Below are 25,056 nucleotides of genomic sequence, written 5' to 3' on the forward strand. Positions count from 1 at the left end.
TCTGTCCTATTGAGTCAGTGGCATTCATTCGACAGCATGTTTGGTGGTCTCAACAATTCTAGCATCTCATAAACATGTTTGCAAGAAGCCCAGTGGAAGCACATTCCATAATTCATAACCATTAGTCGGTATTTGTGACAGATTCATCTTGAGATAAAAATGATTCTAGCGCGGCGATTATCAAACAAGCAAACTGAATCAAAATGGTGGCAAAATTCTCCGTGGTAAAGGTTTAATCTATCAGTAACACCATTCAAGATCCATGGCTCATGTTACCAGGTAAATCGGACCAAAAGCCTGAGCTCTCAAAGGATGGTTTTGGTGGTCCAAGAATCTGTAAGGCACCTCAGTCTCTTCTGCTCTTGTAGGAGTGAAGCAACAAGCAAGAGGTCCTGAAGTAGATTGTCGAATTCTTCGATGAAGCTGAGAAAATTTACTTCCATTTCCAAATATCCGACCCGACAATGGTCTGTGATCTGCATCCAAAGGATTGGAAGAGGAGTCCTTCAGCGTATTATTGGTTTTGGATGTTGCTTCTTCTCCTGCACTTTTTCCAAACTTAAACCAGAAGGATACAGATCTTGGCCATGTCTTCTTCTTCTTCTTTGTATCTTTCATTCTCACCTTCTCGAGCGAGTCGGATTGTGGCAGTGAGAGGATATTGCTAGCATGATTTCTTGCTTCTTCCAGGAACTGATCAAAGAAGTGAAACAATGTACTTAGCAGTGGACTACATATGAGTTGCTCGAGAACTTAACAAGTCAAATTCACAAGTATTACACCATGCTGTGGTCTGTTTGTGACAGAAGAGTAGAGAATGAACCTATTTGCATTTGAATCTACAAACTGTTCATTCTAGTTTTTCATATCAGATGAGAACTTGAAACACTGCAAGACTTGACTACATGGCAAATGACGGAAAGAAACTCCAAATGAACACCACAGTAAGCCTAAAATAAGACCACAAAGAGCGGCTTCACAAAATTCAGAGCATCTGTATCAAGCTATACGTTTACAACCAAAGAAAGATTGATGAATCAATCAAAGGTACAGCAAATTAAGTACCTTTGAGAAGTCCAATTGGAGATCATAACCAAGCTCGCTGCAGTTCCCATGTTCATCTTTGGGGAAGATGGGAGACTGGTTCATCTTCCTACTGCAACCCAGAGACAGAGTACAGAGAGAGGATCAGCGTGTCCATGAAGCACAGGATAATCCGCAACCAAAGCATCATCTGTACCCGAGTGCTTTGCCGTGTTATTATGAAGAAAAGCTACAAGAAATTCCAGATCATTTTGCTTTCCACAAGAAAGCACGGGCTGCTTTGTTCTAGAGTGCTAGTTAGGGACTGTCCAAAGCGTAGAGAGCTTGTGTCTCCTAAATGAAAGCTAAAGAGAATATGAACAAAAATTGAGAAGAAGATGACAATCATCTTTTTCTTGGAAAGAGATGCGAGTCATTATCATCAGACAAGAAAAAGTAGAGGGACAGCAAATAGACAGGAAATTGGAACAAGACAAGAGGAGAACTAATACCGCTTCAGCATTGCTTTAGCTCTGAAGTTAGCAGAGCAGCTCTCAGCTTGGTCTTTCTTGGTGGAGCATCAGCAGCAGTTTGGTGCAGATAAAAAGATCCTGAGAGGAGAAACACAGCACGAGAACACAATCGGCTCTGCTACCTTCTTGTGAGCATTAATTCTCTTTCCTGAGCCAACATCTCTGACAAAGAACAGGGCCCAAACCATAAAATCTTTGGCACCTTGTAAGTGTAACTGCTGTAACTTCTCATCCCGACCAGAAGATGGTACGCTTTGTTGAGAGAGAAATCATGTGGGGTAGAAACATGTGGCGGTGACGGATGTCAAGGCAAAGACGACGGCATAGAACATGGTGTGTCTTGTTCCAAGTCCGATTGCGTTTTCCGAGCAGTCCTCAATGTCAGGCACTAGAAAGGCTGCAGAAACCTATAAAGATTCTGGATTTTCTCATGTACTAAAGATCTTTCTTGGAGATGATCTGAGAAAGATTACGCGTCAGAGAATCTTCTCATCGACAGTTGCTTCGTTCCCCAGAATGAATCTTCCTTTTTTTCTTGATTCCACAGCTCGACGAAGTGCAAGAACAGATGAAGCATTTTCAAGAAAAGAGACGTTTTCGGGCCAAAAATGAGACTTTTTTTTTTGTAGAGAAATCACTGCACAACAGGTGTGCATAAAAAAATAAAGATAAAATAAGAAATTTTGGGGCATTCCGAGAATTGAACTCGGGACCTCTCGCACCCTAAGCGAGAATCATACCACTAGACCAAATGCCCATTGATGAATAGTACTCACTTTAATTTATATTATATCTTAACTTTGGACAATTCTTTAGCTAGAAGGGAAATGTGTTCCATATAATTAATAATAATTAAAGTGATAACTGTTTAACAAAGGGCATTTGGTCTAGTGGTATGATTCTCGCTTAGGGTGCGAGAGGTCCCGAGTTCAATTCTCGGAATGCCCCTAAATTTTGCTTTATCTTTATTTTTTTTATGCAAAAAAATGTGGCACAAATCAAGAAAATTCAAAAGGGAAAAAGAAAACAAAAAAGGGCGATAATTTGCGAAGTTTCTTTTTTATATTGGTTGTCATAATTGATCTATGAGAGTGTCAAAGGAAAGGGCAAATATTGATGAACAAGTGTTTCTGTAGATGAACACACATCAGTCACTGGAGCAGTTTCACTTGCTATTCTAAAGATCAAGCTTTGCAGTGTAAAAAGAAGAATGATGCTGTTTTCCTCCAAGAAACTGTGTATGACATGTAAAGCTGACTTTTATCTGATACATGCAGTTTACACAGATTTCAAACTCAACAATGCTGTTTCTTGTTCTCTGAATGCTGCATTTGACTAAACCTTTTGTTCCACTTTGTAGAGAGAGGGTTTCTGATTAGTGGTTGAACCAAATCTAGCCAGCTAAATTGTCAAATTATTTTCCAAACTAATTGTTTAATTTAGGTTGCAGCCTGAAAAATCCGTGTTGCCTCGGTTGTCGATATGACTTGTTCTGATTAAGATAAACTCATGTTGTTGAGCAGAACAACAAGGAAATTGGTGATACTTGAGAGAGAGATGCTGATCTAATCTTGACTACTTGGCATCTGTTTCCAACCTGCCCAGCTGACATCTGACACTGTTATATTGAGACTTTCTATTGAGTTTTCAGTATCAGCTAACAACAAGGTGGAAGGAGTATTTGACTTGTGGCCATCAATCTCTTGTCATGTCATTTCTTGCATAAACCGATAAGAAACCGTTAATTTAGTTGATGAAGGGCATCGTTTCTAGATGTCATGAATGGTGAGAAAGAAAACTCTTTTTTATGAAGAACAAATGTATCGCAAGCTTTGTGCTACCAACTCAAATCCCAAAAGAGGTTGGTGGCTGAGCACTTCATTGCCACTGCTGCTAGGATCATCAATGGAAGAAGACACCTCCAAAAGCAGTATATTCTGATCAAATTTAATTCTATATCTTAAACAAGCATTGCAAAATCCTACATCAATGTGTCACACTTTGTCTCTTCCGATTATAAATTGAAAGTTCAGAGTATGTCTAAATCATGACAAGCACATCAGAAAATCCATATTTCTTCAGATTATCAGACAGACAACATGATTTATGAGAAGGATTCACCATGGTGCTTTGACCATATCAGTTGCGGTGATGTTGCTGTTAAGCAGCAATAACTTGCACCGGTTTTTGCCTCCATTAGCTCAATTCATCTAGGTAAAGTATTCTGATGAATAAATGCATCTTTTAGCTTCTTTCCGACAAATATTTTGATGCTGCAATGGAGAAAAGAATAGATGCCATATTCATTTGATTTGAACAATTTGTCCTAATAAATGCCTATTGAGGTCTGGCACTTCAAATAACTAAATTTGCAGGAAAATGGTCATCACAAGATTCAGACTTCCATGCCATGGTCATGAATGACATGAGTGCTGATAACTTCAGCCAACAAATGGACATAAAACAATCTACTTGTAAAGCAGGATCTACTTGTAATCATGGAATGCTCTTGGATTTAATCAGTGCAGTGCTGCTGCAAGTTGCATTAGATATCGATGTGTGAGCTCAGTGCCAGAGATGAAACTTTTGTTGTTAGCTTCTTTTTCTATTGCTAATGGTTCCTTCTTTAATTAAGTCAACCTTACCGGTATGTCGTCACGAGTAGAACTATTATGTCTTTGTCTTCTCCATGCTCCTCAGAAGGATAATCAACAATGGCCCCATCAACTGTTAAATCTAGTGTCTCAACATTGATTACTCTTCTTCTTTAGGCTACCATTGTAGACATAGATATATTTATGTATTCAACATAGTTTCTATCATTACAGGGAGGGAGAAATATTGATTCTGGAGCCAACTTGAATGAAGTTTTCAGGCTCAACATATTTGGTCTACTGTGATTGCCAAAGATGATTTCTTAATAGTTGCATCTGGCAAACTTGTATCAAGCGTATAAGCCGAAAGCTAGCGGAAGAAACTAAACTTACATGCTCAGTCCTGATGGATTATTATTTATTTATTATAACATACATACACACACATATATATATATATATAAATAATAGCTTTTCATGGAAATTTCCATTCTTGATGTTATATCAAATATATATATATATATATATATATATATATATATATATTGCTTTTAAAGTTGATAGAAAACACAATCATGAATGGTTGTTGCATACTTTCTCTCTGTAAACCATAAATTTCAAGTTGGTGAAGAGTTCAAACTCAATTGGCAGAAGAAGAAAAATAACGACTAATACTGGAAGGAAATGTATCAAACAGAGAGAATTTTAATCAGAAACAGTTTCAAACTTCTCTGATTCTTTTAAATCCTGAGCTCCATTCTGGAAAGTTTGGTAATCAGAAACAGTTTCAAGCTCTGTGAGTCCTGTCAGTCCTGACCTCCATTCTGCAAAGCTTCTGATAATGGTAGCTCAGGTTAGCTGCAACTCTGCACATGAATCATGAAGTCAACACATTGGCATCCACCATCAGCATCACCTTTGCATTGACTTGGTCCACCCACTTGTAGATGCAGCTTGAAGTTGATCTCCCTCAGCAAAGTCCAATGCCAGGCTGCAGAAGAAGTTGTGGTCATTGCCATCTCTGATCTACTTGTGCAGGGAAAGTTAATCCAACAGTTGAGGAGTCTCTTGTGGATGTTGTGCTGTTGTCTTTGTTCTCAGAAACTTCTCTTGGCCTCGTGGCCATGTCCCACACAGCTGACTGTTCTGTCTCCTTCTCTCCTCCTGTCCCTTTTCCCTATGTTTCACCACAGAGACTCAGTGGATGCACCTGCCCTTCATCCTCCAGTGTTCTTTCCACTAATCTTGGCATGTATTTGTCATTTTCAGTTGCCTATATTTGGTGTTTATCTCCTGGAAAAATTACTTATATCCGCAACTGAACCAATCACAATTGTCAAAACCAAATCAAACACTTTAGCAATTGTACTCCAAAGGTAATAATTGAGATCTTTTATGAAACAAGAAAAGAGATTAGTGGATTAATTCCATTCCCAAGTCTAACTAAATATCAATTTTCATTTCCTCAATGAAAATTTATTCATATGAGGATTTAAAATATCATGTAAATAAACCCATTGGATATAAATAATGCCATCAAGGGAATTGACATATCATGAGACTTTGTTTAAGTCAAAATCAAAATAAAATATTAGCTTAATAGGCCAGTCAAACCTGTCCCAATCCAATAGCCCATACTCTTCTTTTGGCATAAGGTGACTTGACACAACCCCTCTCTCTTCATACATCCCTTCTTTCCATCTCTACCACAAACAAACTAATTAATGTCAACATTATCTCAATTTTTTCCTCTTTTAATTTTTTAAATATTTCATTTATATTAATAAATATATATATATAAATAATTTTTATCACTATCATAATTACCACTTAAAACTATTCACAGTCCCTTTTTATTATTGATAATCTTTTTAAAAAATAATAAAATCATAATATTATTGATTTTTTTTCTTTCTCTATAATATTATTGATGCTGTCTGACCCCACTCAATATTATCCCTCAAAAAAGAGAAAAAAGAGAATGAGAAAAAAAAATGAGAAGAACATGAACATATTTATTTATAATTAATTAAAAAAAGTTATAAATAATAAAAATGACATTAACACACTTAAATAATATCTATACTTTAATTAACCATCATCCCTCCCACCAAACTCACAATTATCTCCAACCATAAAGCTTCCCCACCTACCCTCCAGCCTTCCTCCAATAAAACGCCTCGCTTTCCTTTGTTTCATTGCTTTTCGTGGAGGAAAACCCGTAAAAGAGTAGTCTTTAGAGGGGTGGAGAGATGTGTGGAGGAGCGATCATCTCCGACTTCATACCGCCGTCGGCGTCGCGGCGGGTGAAGGCGGAGCACCTGTGGCCGGGCGGGAAGAACAGGAGGGGGAAGCAGCGGAGGGTGGAGGTCGAGGATGACTTTGAGACGGACTTTCAGGAGTTCAACGACGAGTCCGAGGAGGACGACTTCGATGACTTCGAGGAGGGCGAGATCAGCTTTAAGACCGTCCAACGGAGATCATCCTTCTCTCGAGGTAATTGAGGAAATTTGTGAAAAAAGTTGCGATTTTTACCAGAAATATCACTTTTATTCTATCTTCTTCTAATTGCATATCCTCTATTTTAACTAGATCTCATCTATAATAGGTTTATGACTTGAGATTCTTTCTCTTGAGTTGTGAAGAACGGAGTAATAATAAGTTAACAAAAATAAAGGTGGGTTTTGTCTTTTTCACACATGGTGTTATTTTTTTATCATCCGTCTTGCAATTTTTCGCCAATTTAAGACTAGTTCTTGCAGAGCTTTTCTTCGGCTTTTGTTCTGGAAGGACAAAGGTTAGAAAATCGAAGTAGCAAATCGAATGATAATCTTTGAGATTTCTTATGTTACTGAATTGTGTAATTTCCATTGATTTGTTAGTGGATCTTTTCTTTACGGCCTTCTGTCGTTCAAAGGTACCCAAACTAACGATCTTTTCAGAATTTGTTTTTGTTAACAAGTGATCAAGAAACACGAGATTTGACTTCAAATCTTTTTGTAGGTGCTAATGATCCCAAGTTGATTATTATTTCAACTTTCGAGAAATTTAATTTTCTTGAAAACAAGAAAGACAGATTTTTTTTCTTTCATTGTAACATAACAAGATGTGATTAGAGAATCAAAATTCCTAGAATTTCACTAGCAGATGATCGGATCAAAGGGAACTACCTAGACAACTTGTATTATGTTAGTTTTTACACATCGGATGAGGAGAGAAACAGGAAGAAATTATTGATTATGGATGGAGATGATCTAAACAATTATGGTTACTTTTCTTCACTAATCTGATTAGCTTTTGAATGAGGAGTTTTGGTGCGGGGGAAGGCAGTGATTTAGTTGCTTCCAAGTAATATGGTTATGTTTTGTGTGTGTGTTGGGAGTGTAAAAACTGCTGAAAATCTTGTTCTATTTGTACTGCAGAGGGTTCTGTCACTCTAAAACCAGGAGACTATGATGGATCTGCGGTTGAGTCAACCAAAAGGAAGAGAAAGAATCAATTCCGTGGAATCCGCCAGCGCCCATGGGGCAAATGGGCAGCGGAAATCAGAGATCCTCACAAAGGAGTCCGTGTTTGGCTCGGGACATTTAACTCAGCTGAAGAGGCTGCAAGAGCTTATGATGCTGAAGCTCGTCGCATCCGTGGCAAAAAGGCAAAGGTGAATTTCCCCACTACAGCAAAGTCTGGTGGCCAAAAGCGCATTCAGAAGCCTACTTCTCGAAAACCACCTATGCCAAATCTGTCTGAACAAAATGAATTCAAGCAGTGCACCTATCTGAATGACCAGGATTGTGATGTCTATTCTACTATGGGCTTCTTGGAAGAGAAGGTGCTAACTAAACCTGACTATTGGAACCGCACTGCAACAAAAGAACTTTCTGCACCTTGTGAAGTTCTCAACTTCCCTTCTGATGAGGGAAGTAACTCTTTTGGCCATCCTGACTTTGTATGGGAATATGAGACAAAAACCCCAGAGATCATGCCAGTTCATGTTCCTGCTGCTATCGAAGGCAATGTCACTGAATTGCTGGGACATGATAACCCTCAGACGAATTTGAAAGACAATTGTGGAGTGGAAGTGTCAGCAGAAGAGAGCAATGCAGTTAAACTCCCTGATGACATATCTGCTTATGACTCGTACATGAAAATCCTGCAGTTTCCTTACCTTGAGGAGAGCTCCAATTTGTCAATTGACTGCCTATTTGGTGGTGAACTGGCTCAGGATGATCTGAGTGCTGTGAACCTGTGGAGCTTCGATGATCTGCCCATGGAGGGCAGTGTTTACTTGGGGACTTCGGCCCTGGCTACTGGTTCTCTGTAAATATGGATAAAAGTAAGCATTCCATGGATGACATTCTTTCTATTTAGCCATGTCATCTTTATGTATCTCCTTATTCAGAGGAGCAATTGGTTGTTTCCCTTACATTCTGTTTACTTTCTCAGGTACCAATGTTGATGAAGGTTGATTATGGAGGGCCAGAATTGTTTATGGGGTGTCATGAATCTGAACATGATTCCGTTTGCAGAATAATCTTTGGAAACAACATTTTATATCTGCCTTTTTAAGTGTTTTGGATTTTAGCTTATGGACTCACATTTACTATTATGCTGACGATTGGTGTATCTGTTGCAAGTTTTCTTGTTCTGTGACATGCTTTTGAACTTGGGGTAGATTTTCCCCTGCTTTATCTACTTTCATCGTTGTCTCCTTGATGATTGATCGACTTGAATCTGGTCGCTGGTGGACATTGTGCCTATCATCTTCAGATCTTCTTTGCTTGATGTGGACCGAAAACCAAACCCTGTGATGCGGTTAACATATCAGTTATACTTTTTGTTGGATTCCTCTATGATGATCTCTGTCGCTTCTGGATACACGTCCTTTAATGCAACTTGTTAACCTTTGTTTATGGATCAAATAGTATTTAATCAGATGCCTTTCAAAACCAGGAGGGGGGGAAGCAAAAATGGTGGGTGGCAAATCCTTGATCAGTGGTTTTGTGGAATGTTTTCCAGTTGGCATTGTAAAAGATACAAGAAAGTGATGCTGCTGGATTATATTGTTGCATTTTGATACTCATTTGGCACTTTCATGTGAGAGCAAAATAGAGACAATCAAGCAGTGTGGCTTCTTACATCTTAAAGCCGTGATCTGAAAGATTGGGAGGTAAAAGCTTGTTGAGAAGTCATACCTGTGGATCGAAGTGCCTCTTTCCTGTGACTCTTTCTTGTTTCCTTTTCGTCTTTGCAAGCTGCTTCAAACATTTACCCAGTACACCTCGACTCATATCTCAGCTGATTGGCTCATCAGGTTGAAGGTATCAAAGCAAGATGGAGATTTCCTGGTTCTACATGGTTTAATTTAATTGGAGGTGTGCTGAGCTGTGTGTGTGTGTGTGTGTGTAGAGGGCAAGTTGTAATTATATACTGAAGAAAAAGGATGTACCAACAAACAATTGAACTATTGCTTTCTGGGAAGGGGGATCACAAGGTCATCAAAGACCGCAAAGCAAGCATGTGCTAGCTTTGTTATCTTATTGCTCTTCTTCACCTTCTTCTTTCTTACCATTTCAACGCTGGTTTTTGCTGGAACCTTTCTGAGTTGAACGCTTAAAATGAGGACTGAGAAGAGTCGACTAATGAATCCTTCCATCACAGGACAATTAAACGACTCGATCACTTGGATCACAGAGGAGTAATCTTATTGTGACATCGCAATCCACCCTCTAAATCAGTCAAGCGAATGATATGGAGAGATAAATAATGTCGGCCATTCTAATAGAATTTTAAGTCATATTCTGCACCAGTTTAAATTTAGGTTTGCCATGCCACTAGTTAACGATGGGAGGCAGACTAGATTGTGTCTGCCCTTCAAATGGAAACATCAGCCATCTTTCAAGAAAGAAATGCTATCAAACAAAGATAATAATATGAACTTCATTGTAAACAAGTTATACCTCAACTGTATGACATTTGAGCCAACCATCAAGATATATCTCAACAAATATATCGTAAATAGAATGTATTAATCCTTTCCGGGCACCACATTGGTGAATGCCTCATACATGTAGGGTCCAGATGGGAACCAACTGGGACTCGATGTCTACCAGATGATGGCTTGACAGGTAGGAGATAGGTAGGTGCAATTACAAATCATGGCCAGCACAATAATGCAATTATTTATGTATCATGTGTGCACACACATACTAGCAATGTATGGCTACCGCATGTTGAGCAAGATGTCCATGATCTGATGAAGGAATCTAAAAAATCTGCAAGAAAACATATCTAGGCATCTTTAAATTAACTCTTGACCTGATCATGAAACATCCAGGTTTGTTTAGGAATAAACATTAGAGACAATGAAGTACATTATGTACTGAGCAACCTAATGCAATGTAGCAAGCAGTATGCCCTTCGTATTGGCACAAAGTAAAAAAACTGTTACATGATCAGAAAGAAAAGAGTAAGCATTTTCTTTATGCAACGTGCAATGTACTTTTATCCTGAAAGATCATACTGACCTTATCCCAATGAGCACAAATCACCGACCAAAGGAAAGCACCCATTTCTGATCTTGAGCTTGTAAACAACTTTGGGGAATAAACATTCAAGACAAACCAGTTGCAATGCTTAGACTGTAAGCACCAATTTCTTCATCTTACCTTTTTGGTCATTCATCATCTAAAGCTGAAACACATGAATCAGTTAAATGATTTGTCATTATTTTTGCTATATGTACACTACCTGACTGTACAATTTGCACACTTCTAATCTGTAGGCCACGGATATTACAGCAAGCATTTGTTTACAGCTTTTGGCTTTCGGTAGGCAGCCACCAAAGATTATATGATGACCAGGCGGCCAGGAGAGAACTGGATATGTACAAGGGATCCCTCGAGGAAGACTAACTTGTAAGCTTTGAGTATAGCTCGTCCAATGCCAAGTACAATGGCTCAGCAGCTTGTGGTCTCCCCACAGTACCAAAGAGAATGTCACCAGTGGTCAAGTAAGGATCACCATAAAAGCACAAGTTTGTATCCGTCCTGGTTGCTACATAGTTCCCCTCAAGTGATACCCCAACAAAAGCACCTGTCAATTACCAATTCCGATTATAATCTTTTGGCAACAATGGTTGACATAAAAATAAGTATTTTTATCAAATGAGCATCGAAAAATGCACCACTATAGTTGCTGGTACTACATCTGCACAGAAAGAGAATATGATAATAACAACAACAAGCCATAATATCCCAACCCGGAAAGGGAACAAGAACAAAATAGGCATAACATGTGCAACAAAACTCCTTATCAGGTTGTGGTAAAAAAAAAAAAACCTTATCAGGTTGGACTTGAGCTGAGATGGATATCACACATCAACCGACAAATGCAACAAACTCTAGCTAGATGCAACTTATATTTAGTTACACAAAACAAACCTGCCGGTGTTTGATTCAGGTGGAGAAGAGGCAGTCATGTTCCTAACATGGTTTTCTTTAATATTTATCATCTGATCATGTCACCCCTTCAAATCTCTCGTCCGTCATTTACAATAATGCACATTATGCCATTGTACATGTCTGAACCAGCTTAAAGCACTTGTCTTATCAGCACAAACAATTTTATGTTATTCTAAGGCTGGTGCAACCTTTAACTCAAAAGTAAAGAGATATTGAAATTATGTGTAATACTACTCATCCATCTCATTATCATCATTGTGGCAGCTAAAGTATCTTTTTATATATATTGCTTCTGGATATCCAAGTTCTGAAATGTAAATTATGGCCTTTTTTATGGATGTCTACCAAAGTTTTTCCTCACAGTGGCAATAATATCTTACAGGCATACAACACATCAGATTTATCTCTCCAATTTAACCATTCTTCTCTTGCTTTGTGAATGCTGAATTTTAAACAAATTCCATTATTGCTGATAAGTTCTCAAAAGTGTTCTAGAAGTAAACCTGTACTCAATCATTCTATTTGATCCTTCTGTAGCTCCAAAAGTCTATCCATTGCTTTAACCTAAGATTTAATTTTATGCTTCTCTCAGTAATTAAAATGTTGTCATCAGCTAATAGTGTCACTGTAAACTAATTACAAGTCAAGCTTGATAACTCAAAGCTCATGCCTGGTGCAAAACCATCATTGATGTATGTTCAGAAATGAATAGAAAATCGTTCAGGAAGTTTGGTGTTTCTTAAAATATATCTACAAATTAACTAGTCATTTAGCTGGAAGCATGCATCTATATAGAATAAAAAAAAAATTACCTTTGCTGCAGCTGTATGTATAACACATGCCAGACCCTTTGTCGCCAGCTCGAAGATCTGCTTCAAACACTCTGCCAACTGGTCCTGCAGCAAAGCTCAAACCTGCACCAAGTGAAATATGCATGTTGCTGCTAAATGCCTTCACAGCTTTAGAGCCATGAAGCACAACTATAAAGTCCATGAGCTCGCCACCAATCTGTGTAATATAAGGAAAAGGATCAAATAACAAGAATTATGTATGGACCTAAAGAAAGAGCTAAAGGCAGGTGACAAGAAATACATCGGCAAGATTTTAGCTTATGAAAAATGAAGAAATGCTTTCATAAACTAGAAGTACTAAGGTGTAGAACACAATTGTAAAGATTGATGCAATTGATTAGCCAAAAGCATGATAGAATACCATTTCCTTAGATCTAAATGATCTGCAGCAAATCAAGAACTGCAAATTTTCTTTTAGCACAATGCCATTTAGCATGTAACTACATGAGGTAGTATAGTCATAATGATTAAACTCCAATGACAAATTCATTTGCAATGTAACGCATTGAAATGCAAGATTGTAATGTGTCCATGTTGATCATTCAAAGCATGGTTTAACCAGCAATACATAATGCCCACTTATGAAGTAACTATATGGGAAGACCACATTTAAGATGAATTATGGGACTCTAGTCTCATTTTATTATATGTTCTCTATGCAGCTTTTACATCAAGATGAATTTCTTACCAACCGGCCTCCAGAATTGGAATGGCATGCCCAAGCACAAGATTTTTTTATTTACAAGTATCATATATATATCAGTAAACTTGATATTTATATGCCTTCTAATTGTACAAATAAATAACAAAACATTAAACTGAGTACACCAGTGAAAAGGTACTAATCAAGAGACAAGCCACCAACATAAGGAGTTGGGGAAAGCTTCAAAGGAAATTGACAGTGGTTTCATTCAAGTTTTTCAATGTTGATAATACCAATATATACTGATTAGTTTGACCAAATAATAATATCAAAATAAATAGCATTTTTTCAAATAAATAGATAGCTTGACAATGTATATATATATATATGATACATTTTTATTTTCTACTATTTTATCCGATGATACTAGGTGGTACAGGTTGGTATACTTCCCAATATACCAATAGAATACTGAAGTGATGCCTTATTCTCAATCCCAACATAACATTACTGTTTTATGTTTCCTCTCTCCTTTTGGTGTTATACACGAAGATGATTCACCTAAAGCACGGATGGAGGACTGTCCTTTTGATGAGATTTTTGCACAAGATGGAATATCTCCAGTTATTATAATTCATTACTGCAAAATTTATATTACTTTTCAGATACCTTTGGCATTTCCAATCTTTTCTACACCACTAATCTTTAATCATAAGGCACATAATTATTCTGTTTTGTTTAAGTTCTTTTGTTTAATCTCAACTACTGTTGTTCCTCCTGAAATTTCCTAATTGATCATTGTTTATGAGTTGTGACAACATATCTCCAGACAAACTTAAACTGAGACAAATATGCTGATTCTTGGCATTCATAGTTGCTATGAAAATAGACAGTTACCAAATATTGCATGTTAGAACAGATGCAAAAGAGAAGATTGGCCATCTAACTATATGCATACCTGTGCTCCCCATCCTAAACCAATTGATAGAATGGCAGATGGTGCAGACCATGATCCATCGATCCTTCGAGAAATTACAAGACCAGTACCAACCTTGTAAGTAAGAAGTGCACCAACTTTAACTACTGTTAGGATGGCAAGCCCTTTTGCTCTTTTAAGGACAGCCCAGGGAATCGATTTCTCAGGATCAAACCTATCAACCTGCACATTAGACAAGATGCTAATTAAATAGAAGGCACCTGATGTTCATATTTTTAAAGAAGGTTCCTCAAATTTAAGTTAAAAGGAGATCCCTTAATTTGGAATAAAAAGCTCAAAAGCAGAAGTAGGAAATTGCACCTGGCAATAGCTCCTCAAGATATTCGTAGCCTTGTATATTTCATATTCCATGGACAAGCCCACAGGTAAATTTAACCATCCTCTCATGCATGTCCAGTCAGTAACATCATGTTTAGCTGACTGAACGCAATTGCTATTCGAGATAATCAATATTCTCTGCAATGGTTCAAGCCTGTCGTAGCAAGTATCACAGACTCTTTGGGGATTTCGCTCCCGAAATTTGACTGGTAACAAGCATCTTCGCGTTGTACAGTTTCTGCAGAAGATACGACCGCAAAACCGGCAGTGATGCCTACCATGAATAATGGCTGTGAATGGGGAATTGCATTGCATGCAGACTCTAGAATAACTATCTGGAAGCCACTCTGGAGGATCTGCTACAAGTACCTCTTTATGTGCATTACAGGCAATAGCTTCTACCTCAAAGGGTGGTGCACTTGGTACATAATAGACTGAAGGATGCAAAAAGCTATCTCCATTCAATTCAGAACTTAAAAATGATACATCTGAGGTGGAGTTTAGCTGTCGTGATTGAATAGAACCATTAACTCGGTTACGGCCCATAAGAATCGCAACTAACCCGCTCAAAACATTCTTCAAGTTTACTTCAGGATTAGCCCTGAGATGACTTGAATAACCAGGGTCTTGAGCTGGATCATCTTGCTCAGGGAAGTCATGCTCTGGTGATGATTGATATAGATTATACGGTATTGACACTTTTGGCACATAACTCTTGTGATGATCAACAAAGAAACCAACTTCCTCTCTATCATGATGACTAACTTTGTCTTCTTCAGAGAATGAGGTGTATGAAACTCTTTCTTCTGATGTCACCATGGATTCATTGAAGGTGAAACTTGTGAGATAACAGAGCTTGTCCTGGAGCACAGCATGCTTTCAGATTTGAGGTCAAAATCAGGGTAAAAAACATTCCTTTAACAAACAGGATCACAACAATGAATCAAAACATTGCATTAGAATAACCATAACAAATGAATTAAAACATTGCATTAGAATAATCATAATCTTGCCCTAAAGTTATCTTGTTCAGCTATTAAAGTATAATGTTTCCAATAAATGTACTGAACAAAAATTAAAACGAAAAAAAATTAAAAGAGCAAGAAAATGCAGGTTCTGAGGGTGCAAACACTGTAACATGCTCAATTACTAGTAGCATCAGAAGTAGTAGAACAAACTCAAAATCTTCCAAGTCCAATCCATCTAATTTTCTGCACTTTGAAGATCACAATATTAACGCATGTTAAACATATCCCTTGAGAACAACAATGCTAGTCGTACTATGTACCTTACTGCTTGGGAGCAATCTCAGGAGACTCCACAATACAGCCATAACACGAAATAATTTATCAGACTTTAGGCTAAATCGAAACTGGCCCAAGTCCAAAGTGCCGCTAGGTGTCATTTACCTTACCTGGGATCTAGCGAGCTTTTGACCTACCTAAACCTATTTCTTGGATGCTATACCTACGTAAGATAATTCCTTTCTCCAAAACGGAAAAACGAAACATATCTAACAAAGATCAAAGTTTATTGCAATCACTAGCATATTATTCAATCGATATCTCTGTGAATCCTAGGTTCTTTAGATTATAATACGAGCATTAAAGTTAGCATTCTTTGATAGACATGCCTTCACATCATCGACATCTACGAATAAACCAGAACGACCAGAAAAATAAACAGCAAACGGAAGTATTCTTTAGAATTCTTCAACACGAAGAAACGAACTTCACAAACCCTAGAAATTTAGTAGAGAAACACCTCCAGAAAGAAGCGGAAAAGGATCAATCAGAGAGAAATGGGGTGGGAACGGGGATCGGTCGCGGCTCACCAATGGAATGCCGGAAAGAAGGGATCACGGATTGATGCGGCGGTCTCGAGGAGGTCGAAGAGATGGTGGAGCGATCGGAGAGAGCGGAGAAGGAGCGAGTTCTTTCCTATCGTGTTTGTTTGGCGGGGAAGGCAAGAAAACGATGGGGAAGGCGAAGGGCGTCGAGAAGTTAGTGAAGCCGTCACGGCATCACGTTAAAAATAGAGCTTGATGATGATGATGTTGATGATGATGATGATGATGATGATGATGATGATGATGATGATTATGATTATGATTATTATTAGTAACGAATTTCCGAAAATAAAAACTACTGATTTGGATTCTTCCTAAAAGAAATACATCCCATTTTAATTTATTTTGTTTGCAAAGTGTATTTTTCCTTTTAAAATTTTATGCCTAAAAAGGTGAAGAGTCTTTTTATTTCACATTTTTAATCATTTTCTTAACCATTTCAGTTTGGTTTAACAAATCGATTCGAATAAGAATTTATTAAAATAATAAACTTCAGAAATAAAATTTAAAGTTTAACATAAATTATTAAACATTATAAAATAATTAAGAATCTATGACAATATAAATTTCAGATATTTATACTCCGAAAAATATTTCAGTAAATATTATAATATAATAAATAAACATAAAATATTTCAACATATTAAATTGAGTTTTTACACTAATTTTTTTTAATGGTCTACAATGAGAGTTTTATAATAAGAAAGTACTTTGAGTATTTTTTGAATAAAAAACTCAATAATGGAACAATTACACAATTTTCAAAAAAATAATTAATAAAAACTTAATTAAATTAAATCTAAATTTACTGAGATTCTATAGAGTGAGTATTTGTGATAATGAGAGACTCTATGGGAATATTTTTGGGAAAAATTTTAATATTTATGTAGTTAATAATATTGAAAATTTGAAAAGTCAGGACATTAGGTGGAAAAAAAATAAAAAATGAAGCGTTCTTGGGAAAAATAATATTTTTCTCTATGAATTCACCTTAATAATAATATGGTAAAGTTCCTTTACTAAATCCCAATGCAAATTGGTATCCATTAAAACCTTATATGTGACAAAATTATGTATATTTTTCTTGCAAAATTTGATATGTAACTATGCTAACAACATTCAAAATATTACATATATGTGTAATATCTATGTCCTGTTAATCTTATGTTTTAATTAAGCATTAAAAGGTATTTATTTTTATTTTTGCTAAATTTATCCATAATTGTGATTAATAGTAGTGGGTACGCATTTGACTGTCTTTGTGTGGGTTATACTTGCATTTTATAGGCTGAAATGTTTGAGAAAAAAATAGTTTCATGTGCATGTGTGTGAAGTCAAATTTTGAATCCTAAGTTGACATTGTTCTTGAATTCGTCACAAATCCAATGTCTATCTCTAATTGTTAAGCAAGGCTTGGTGAGATAAAGAGTAATCAAGGAGTGTTATGGTAGATTAAGTCAAAGAGATATGTAGGTGATTTTATATAATGAGTCTAAGGTAACTTTTAGAGTTAGAGATAACTATTGAATTCAAGTACGAGTTACTTAGCAAAACTATTAGGCAAAATCATCGATCATCATTAAATAGTGAAGGTGTATAGTGAATATTATCTAATAGTTGGGTTTCAAGAGCCAATTAGAGGGTTTCATGTCAATATTCAATCAAACAATTAAGAATTTAATAAGATTTAATCTCAATACTCAATCTTCGATAAACAACCTATGATCGTAAATCAAGTCATTCAACTCTTATATAAAGGGACATTCACTTCATTCCTTTTATGTCTTTTTATGAATTCTGATATCAAATCTTTTAGACTTTTTGAACTTTAGAACTCTTAGTCTTATATTAGGGGTAAAAAGATTCTTTAGAGCCATTGAAGAAACTCTTTCTCTCGGTGAGAAAGGCCGACATTTGATGACCAAAATTAAAATACTAAGTCAATATAGTGGTGCCTATCCACCCAAACCTCATTTAAATGATGCCTTTCCTCCTTTGAAAGTCTTTCCACCTTAAGACATTTTACCACTTCTAACTAGTCCAATTATGCTTGAAGTCGGTTGTCTCCCCTATAAGACAATTCATCTTAGCTACCTTATTTTGATGAATAGCTTATTCCCAAAGGAGGGTCACTATGTCGATCAAGATATCATGGGCTGAACCGAGCACCATGAGCATTAGGCGAGGCCCCTATAATCAAAATTGTAAGTGTTGGTGAAGTTTGATGTGAAAACTATATTACATGTGGACTTGGATACTTACCATGACCAACTACTTATAGTCTTCGTCGAGAAGGGACTTGATATCCTTTCCATATTTTTTTTTTTATCAAACTAGAGTGCATCATCTACTAATTCCACCGAATGATCTATAATGAAATCTCTCATGGGTGAAAATTTATTGAGAGCCCCCATGTTGATTATAAGGGGTCCTTTCTGGGCTCAGGCTAGTAACTAAAGAATTCATATATGAACCATTCTCATTTGATAGGATAAAGATTATATACAAATAAATGAGTCACGTCATAAGGCTAGCTTGAAGGAGGTGCCTGGTGACTTATCGTTGCCTCCCCTTGGAGGAGTCATGGAGATCCTACTCTACTCCATCTCGAGAACTAGGGCATTTGGTAATCCTCCTCCTCATACTCCCTTAAGAGGATTCTTAGTCCACTAGCCAATTGTCCAGGGACTAAGCCAAAGCTCACCTCTCCTTCTTCGATATGGACAAGTGGCCAATCTGAGGATTGGACGACACTTGTAACTACTCCCACAAATACTCTTATTATTGCCTCTCTGCTAACCAAGAGAAACCTCTCGACTTCTTCTTACCCCTCCTCTGGTTGATAGCATGGGAAAATATTCTAGTGAGATCTAAAATGGTAAAAACTAAATTAAAAATTATAAGAGTTAAGATTTAGAAATAAAAATGAGAAAGCCTCAATTACTCACTTTAAAGCACAAGATTAAGTTTGTTCTTTATAAACCACTATTTGTTTTGTCTCAGTGGACAAAGCATTAGATAATTGGGTAAATTTTTTATTTTTAACTCCAGTCAACTTTTGGGGAGTATTAGCAAATTTTTAGATGACCCATATAAGACTAAAAGGCCACCCCTCATTTAAGAAATATAAAAAAAAAATCTTCCAACCCTTATAGGAGCTCGAAACCGTCCATGCAACTATTTTAAGACAAATGAAAGTAATTTAAGCCTCTAAAGCATGTATTATAGTAGCACATAATAGTATTAGCATCAGTTAATGTCAAGATCATAATATTCCGTAACAAATATATAAAATAGTGTCAAAAATTCAGTAAAATCTTTATATTTTAAAAACCTCGACAAAAGGAAATAAAGAGAGATCTAAAGCCTCATATCAAATGCATCTTAAGTGCAAAAATAATAATCCAATGTATATAACCAATTACTAAGTTAAGTAATTAAGTATTCATTACTACTATGACAACCAAAGTCGAATAAGCCAAATATAAAATTCTAAGCTTCGCCATCCAAAAACATCACCCTTAAAAGGAGGAGACATGGGACTACTAGTGACTGAAGGAGGGGATGAGAGGTGATTGGTCTAAACTTGAAGAAGATCAAGAGGAAGAAGAAGAAATCTTTGACTTTTGAATATAGGGTTTGGGAGTCGACTAAATATTCTAAAGCATAAAAATAAAAAAAGTTGAAACTCAAATTTCACAAGAGGTATGAAAAAAACAAAGATTGGACACCCCCTTGTAAAAGGATCGAGTGACCCTTGAATTCTTACACTTATCTCTTGGCTTGCTCATAGTCTAACTAAAAAGAAATGTGGTGGGTATAGATTGGTTATAGAAGATTGAGCATTGAGATTGCTATCTCCTTGGATCATTGATAGTTTGATTGAATCTCAACATAGAGTCCTCCGATTGACTCTTCAAAACTAACCATTAAGTAATGATCATGAATAGTTAGAAACTAAATCAAATTGGATCATGCAATCAAAATAATATGCTTGTAAAAAAACTAACCAAATAACCGAATCATCAGTGTCAATAATATAATATGGAACTCAAAGTGATAATAACCAATGATACATATGACATATAGAGTTATAAGGTATAGGTGATCCGATCAAGATGTAGTTAAATCCACTTATGAAATATCTCTTAATTATGATGTGATCAAATCTGACCATAAAGTATTACTAGACAATGACATGACTGAACTCAATATAAATATACCTCTAGCGACTTGAGATCAATATAACCACTCATATAATATATAACGTGATCGAGTAGCATATTTTAAATAGATTATCATATCCGATCCTCAAGTGATAAGACTATATCCCATTGTACATCTCATCAACTTAACAAGTAAACCAAATAATTATCCTACAGTGATATTGACCCGACGCAATGCAAGCACAAAGACCCACTCAAATTTGCAAGTCAGTTGATAATCCTAGCAGTCAATATAAATTGCACATATTCACTATTTGGTTGATGATTTTACATAAGCATGTCATGAATTAACTTTAACTTAAATTCAAGAGTTACACAAGCTCACTGTAAAAGGCCTCTTAAGTGCGTTTTTGAGTTAATTTAGAATAATACTCTTTGATTACTCTCGATCTCTTCAAACCTTTACTGACTTAATCATCCTATGAATATTTATTTGGCTCAATCCTGACATATCATCTCAGAATTATGACTTAGCAATATATATAACCAATCAGATACCAAAAAATATGAACACTATATTATATTATCTTATAATTAGGATAAAAATTAGAGTAATTATGTTAAATGGTTCGAATTATAATATATTTAGTTAGATATAAAGAATATTTAAACAACGGAGTAGTTAATTGAGCCGCTCGAAATCGAACCGTCCAAGAACCGGGTTGAGACCGTGGTCCAATGAGCGGGGTAATTTAGTCCTTATCACCGGAAACGAAATCTTAGGGTTTTTCCGCGAGCGATAAGAAGCTTTGCCTCGACTTTCTTCCACGCTTCGCCGCCGTTGCTCCCAGATCAAGGCTCGGGTTCTCCCCCTCCCACCCTCTCTTCCTCTAGCCCTAACCCAAACCCCGATTGCGGCCATGGCTACGCGGGTGCTCTCTCAGAAGGAACAGGACATACAGATGATGCTCGCTGCCGCCGTCCACCTCGGCGCCAGGAACTGCGACTTCCAGATGGAGCGCTACGTCTACAAGCGACGAAACGACGGTAACCTCTCGATCCACTTTCTTTATTCTCTTTATGCCAGATCCGTCTTCCGAAGCATTTGGTGGCGCTTCCAGTTTATTCTTGTCTTGTTTCTGAACTCCATTTCCCATTATGATGCTATATGTTAGATGCGAGTGGCAACGAACGAATTCAAAGAAACCATTTGAGTCGTTCTCGGAGGAAATTTATTTTGGAATAAACATGATCGATCGCTATAAGTGATTGTGACTGTTATTCCATTTGTGAGAGGAAGGATTTGTTTGTCCGGGAAGAGATTGTTGTGGTGAAGTAAAGATGGGAACTTTTATGGTGTAGAACGTTGAGCTTGGTCCATAATATAGGTAAAATCATAGGTTTGCAGTGTGCTGGGCCTTGTGTGAAAAGTCCAAGGTTTCCAAGCAAATGGCATCTCATTTTTATGATGCGAAGATGTGCACTAATGGTGTTGGAGGCTTCCTGTTGTGGATTATGTTGGGTTTTGTTGAAAAAACAGGTAATCGAGGAGGGTGCTTAGCTATGTTATCATTATGAAGATGCAGGTAGAAAGCAATAAGATGAGCGCAAGGGTCTCTATACACTGAAAATTACATCAAAGAATGCATATTGGTCCTGAATGAGGTGAATTGTTTCTTGAGAATGCCGTATCATATTTTTAGTCGTTGGTTACAGGTTGTATTGGTTCACATTTTATATGTAACCAACTAGTTTGACTGCTTTACAAATTTTCATTAACACAAATTATATTAATTAATTAGCATTATTTTATTCTCAAGAACTTGGAAAATGATCATTAGCAAATAACAAGGAAAGTAGTAAGCTGACTGTGATGGTTTGCATTCATAAATATGGAGTTCTTGTGAGTGGAACTATTTTAGTATATTTTATTTATGTAGTGATTGCCATTCGGCATATGCAAGGTGGTTAGCAGTATGTCAATTCTGGCAAAGAAATGAAATTTTATAATGCCAAATGTACAACATTGAAACCCTTACCAGTAATCCTTTATTGTTTCTAGTGCTTTTGATACTCCAAAATATGACTAGTATTGATGGTCTAAATTAATTATGACTGAAGTAATGGGGTCCCTTACTAAAAAAAAAACTAATCAGCATTGATGAATTGATTCATTGAAAGGCCAGTTGGATCTGAAATAGGACTGCACTTTGCTGATCACATCACAACTGCACTTTGTTTATTCCTTTACTTTTATCTCTGTTTTCTTTTTGTTTTTTATTGTGAATCCGTTAACTTGTTTTTTATGGAACTAAGCACCATGATGTACTTAGCTATGTTTCTCAAACCTTCATTTACTTAATCATTCAGGTGTCCACATCATCAACCTTGGCAAAACTTGGGAGAAGCTTCAGCTAGCTGCTAGGGTCATAGTTGCGATTGAGAACCCTCAGGATATCATTGTCCAATCTGCAAGGCCATATGGTCAGAGAGCTGTTTTGAAGTTTGCACAGTACACAGGTGCTCATCCTATTGCAGGGAGGCACACACCTGGAACCTTTACCAATCAGCTTCAGACATCCTTTAGTGAGCCTCGTCTTCTAATCCTTACTGATCCAAGAACTGATCACCAGGTAAAAAAAAGTCAGTGAAGGAAATTATTTTTTTCTGTTTGGCTAAAATAGATTAGTTAAGAATGCCTGATCCTTTCACAAACAGCCTATCAAGGAATCTGCTCTGGGAAACATTCCAACAATTTCCTTCTGTGATACGGACTCTCCCATGCGTTATGTTGACATCGGAATCCCTGCAAACAATAAAGGAAAGCACAGCATTGGCTGCCTCTTTTGGCTTTTAGCAAGGATGGTTCTGCAGATGCGTGGCACTATTCCTCTTGGGCGTAAATGGGAAGTAATGGTAAGGTTACATCATAGTAAGGCATTAATTGATTAACCACCCTTTTTAGGCTTTTGAAAAGTCATAATTCAGTTTGATACATGGTTCATTTGATTTTTACATTATTAAATGTATATTCTTGGCAGCCTTTGCAAAGAGTTGCATGGTGAACCATTTGTGTAAATCAGGAGCACAGTGAAGCACAGATCTTTTAAGCCATACATGCTCTTTTCTAGAATTGTCTTGTGTCCATCAATATAAGCTTTTAGAACACTCAAGAACTGGCTGCTTGCAGGGTCCCCTGGTTCCAATACAAGGAAAAAAGAAAGACTCATTAAACTACTGTGCCATTTTTGGTCTTTTTTTCCCATTGACAAATAAGTTGGACCTTTCTTAAATAACTATATTATTAATCTTTTATAAGTGAAGAAAGTAGTTTCTTTAAATAACTATTCAGCTTTGTACTTAAAGAATTATATAATTAAAAACATGTTTTTTTACTTTATTGTCTTGTCTGTTGTCTTTTGAGTATCTTCATTTGCAACTAAGCTGGGGCTTTGCAGGTTGATCTGTTCTTCTATAGAGATCCTGAGGAGGCCAAGGAACAGGCAGAAGAAGAGGCTCCAGTTGCTCCTGATTTTGGTGCAGTTCCTGATTATGGTGCTATGGTACCAAATGATCAATGGACCACAGAACAGTGGATGCCTGAAGTGGGAGCTGTACCTGCTGCTGTGCCTCCAGTTGCTGGGGTTGAGTGGACTGCTGGTCAAGGTTAGTTGAAGTGGCCATATGGTGATATATATTGTTTTATTTCTGTTTATACACTATGATGCCATCTTGATGTTAGTCTCAGTTACACCAATCCTGAAATAAAAAAAAAGTGAATTCCATGAGATTATGCTAATATTCTGTCCTAACAAGACATAGGTTAATGATATTTCATATTTACCCTCTGAATTATTTGTTCAAGCTTAAGAAGAATATGTGCAATTATTTGCTTTTAACAGTATATCTCACTTTTAAGATTCACATTTGTGCAGAATATGTTAATTGTTTACTTATTTATTATGAAAAGCTTAACGAATTATATCTGCGACGAATATTTTATGTGCATTCTAGTAACTACGTTCTTGATGGCAATCTACACATTGAGCCATATAAAGAACATCTTAACTTGTGCAATTCCTTGTGTTCCAAGGATCATGTGTAACATATTTTGGTTTTTCTGTGAACAGCACCTGTAGCTGCAGATGGATGGGATGCAGCTGCAGCTCCAGCTCCAGTTCCACCTCCACCGGTGGATGTTGTTGCTGCTCCTGCTGGTGTTCCATCTGGTTGGGAGGCTGATCAACCTACTACTGCTCCCTCAGGTTGGGAGTAACCGAAGGCCAATATGCCTGTGTCAACTCACGAGTGCGTCGATTAGTTTTTATCTAGGCAGCACATTGGTGCTTCTATCATGCTTTTGTTTACTATCTGACTATTTAGCTCTGAAACTAGTCCTATCCGCCTATTATTTTTCTCGTTTTTGTTCTTTTGCCTTGATGTCTTAGAACCATGACTATAAATTTGATGCATTATATCATTTTCATCTTTATCTTCTATTTCATTGTCATTATGGATTTATGTATCTTGGAGTATGAAAGCTTGCTATACACAATTAGTAATGGATGTCAATTATATTCATTGCTAATTTTAGGACTCAATCCTCACCAATGGATGGTTTT

At 36.7% G+C, this 25,056-nt stretch overlaps 3 protein-coding genes, 1 long non-coding RNA gene and 2 other non-coding genes across 7 annotated transcripts; 3 read left to right on the forward strand and 3 right to left on the reverse strand.

Annotated features, from left to right (window-relative positions):
* Positions 1 to 204: 204 nt before the first annotated feature.
* Positions 205 to 1,907, reverse strand: LOC135598796 (uncharacterized). The gene is made up of 2 exons (XR_010481713.1): positions 1,066 to 1,907; positions 205 to 693 (listed from the first exon to the last, which is right to left on the reverse strand). It is a non-coding gene; the product is annotated as an uncharacterized LOC135598796 (long non-coding RNA).
* A 334-nt stretch (positions 1,908 to 2,241) lies between these two features.
* TRNAP-AGG (transfer RNA proline (anticodon AGG)) lies at positions 2,242 to 2,313 on the reverse strand. Its single transcript has one exon. It is a non-coding gene; the product is annotated as a tRNA-Pro (tRNA).
* A 119-nt stretch (positions 2,314 to 2,432) lies between these two features.
* Positions 2,433 to 2,504, forward strand: TRNAP-AGG (transfer RNA proline (anticodon AGG)). Its single transcript has one exon. It is a non-coding gene; the product is annotated as a tRNA-Pro (tRNA).
* Positions 2,505 to 6,331: 3,827 nt separating this feature from the next.
* LOC135598798 (ethylene-responsive transcription factor 1-like) lies at positions 6,332 to 8,863 on the forward strand. Its single transcript, XM_065093129.1, has 3 exons — positions 6,332 to 6,646; positions 7,573 to 8,483; positions 8,594 to 8,863. Exons 1-2 carry the CDS (start codon positions 6,403 to 6,405, stop codon positions 8,469 to 8,471), a joined length of 1,143 nt encoding a protein of 380 aa, XP_064949201.1. The 5' UTR covers positions 6,332 to 6,402; the 3' UTR covers positions 8,472 to 8,483; positions 8,594 to 8,863.
* A 1,991-nt stretch (positions 8,864 to 10,854) lies between these two features.
* On the reverse strand, positions 10,855 to 16,418 carry LOC103991302 (uncharacterized). Of its 2 annotated transcripts, none has more exons than XM_065093130.1 (5): positions 16,254 to 16,418; positions 14,402 to 15,280; positions 14,063 to 14,263; positions 12,423 to 12,618; positions 10,855 to 11,242 (listed from the first exon to the last, which is right to left on the reverse strand). In XM_065093130.1, the coding sequence occupies exons 2-5, from the start codon at positions 15,236 to 15,238 to the stop codon at positions 11,058 to 11,060; spliced, it is 1,419 nt and encodes a 472-aa protein (XP_064949202.1). In that variant the 5' UTR covers positions 15,239 to 15,280; positions 16,254 to 16,418; the 3' UTR covers positions 10,855 to 11,057. The 2 variants fall into 2 exon arrangements, with proteins under 2 accessions (XP_064949202.1, XP_064949204.1); XM_065093132.1 differs by having other exon boundaries at positions 14,402 to 15,295.
* A 4,836-nt stretch (positions 16,419 to 21,254) lies between these two features.
* On the forward strand, positions 21,255 to 24,933 carry LOC103991293 (small ribosomal subunit protein uS2y). Its single transcript, XM_009410698.3, has 5 exons — positions 21,255 to 21,481; positions 22,805 to 23,067; positions 23,153 to 23,350; positions 23,893 to 24,100; positions 24,565 to 24,933. The coding sequence occupies exons 1-5, from the start codon at positions 21,355 to 21,357 to the stop codon at positions 24,708 to 24,710; spliced, it is 942 nt and encodes a 313-aa protein (XP_009408973.1). The 5' UTR covers positions 21,255 to 21,354; the 3' UTR covers positions 24,711 to 24,933.
* The last annotated feature ends 123 nt before the right edge of the window (positions 24,934 to 25,056 follow it).

The sequence above is a fragment of the Musa acuminata genome, chromosome BXJ2-1, assembly GCF_036884655.1.
Source record: "Musa acuminata AAA Group cultivar baxijiao chromosome BXJ2-1, Cavendish_Baxijiao_AAA, whole genome shotgun sequence".
Taxonomy (NCBI): Eukaryota; Viridiplantae; Streptophyta; class Magnoliopsida; order Zingiberales; family Musaceae; genus Musa; species Musa acuminata.

What these genes read in the sequence shown, in the direction of transcription:
- LOC135598798 (XM_065093129.1), top strand. Translation starts at nt 6,403, where the DNA reads ATGTGTGGAGGAGCGATCATCTCCGACTTCATACCGCCGTCGGCGTCG. An exon ending in GAGATCATCCTTCTCTCGAG is followed by an intron (nt 6,647 to 7,572) that starts GTAATTGAGGAA and finishes TTTGTACTGCAG; the next exon opens with AGGGTTCTGTCACTCTAAAA.
- LOC103991302 (XM_065093130.1), bottom strand. Translation starts at nt 15,238, where the DNA reads ATGGTGACATCAGAAGAAAGAGTTTCATACACCTCATTCTCTGAAGAA. An exon ending in TCTTGAGGAGCTATTGCCAG is followed by an intron (nt 14,264 to 14,401) that starts GTGCAATTTCCT and finishes TCTAATGTGCAG; the next exon opens with GTTGATAGGTTTGATCCTGA. An exon ending in TACATACAGCTGCAGCAAAG is followed by an intron (nt 11,243 to 12,422) that starts GTAATTTTTTTT and finishes GGTAATTGACAG; the next exon opens with GTGCTTTTGTTGGGGTATCA.
- LOC103991293 (XM_009410698.3), top strand. Translation starts at nt 21,355, where the DNA reads ATGGCTACGCGGGTGCTCTCTCAGAAGGAACAGGACATACAGATGATG. An exon ending in ATCCAAGAACTGATCACCAG is followed by an intron (nt 23,068 to 23,152) that starts GTAAAAAAAAGT and finishes TTTCACAAACAG; the next exon opens with CCTATCAAGGAATCTGCTCT. An exon ending in GGCGTAAATGGGAAGTAATG is followed by an intron (nt 23,351 to 23,892) that starts GTAAGGTTACAT and finishes GGGGCTTTGCAG; the next exon opens with GTTGATCTGTTCTTCTATAG.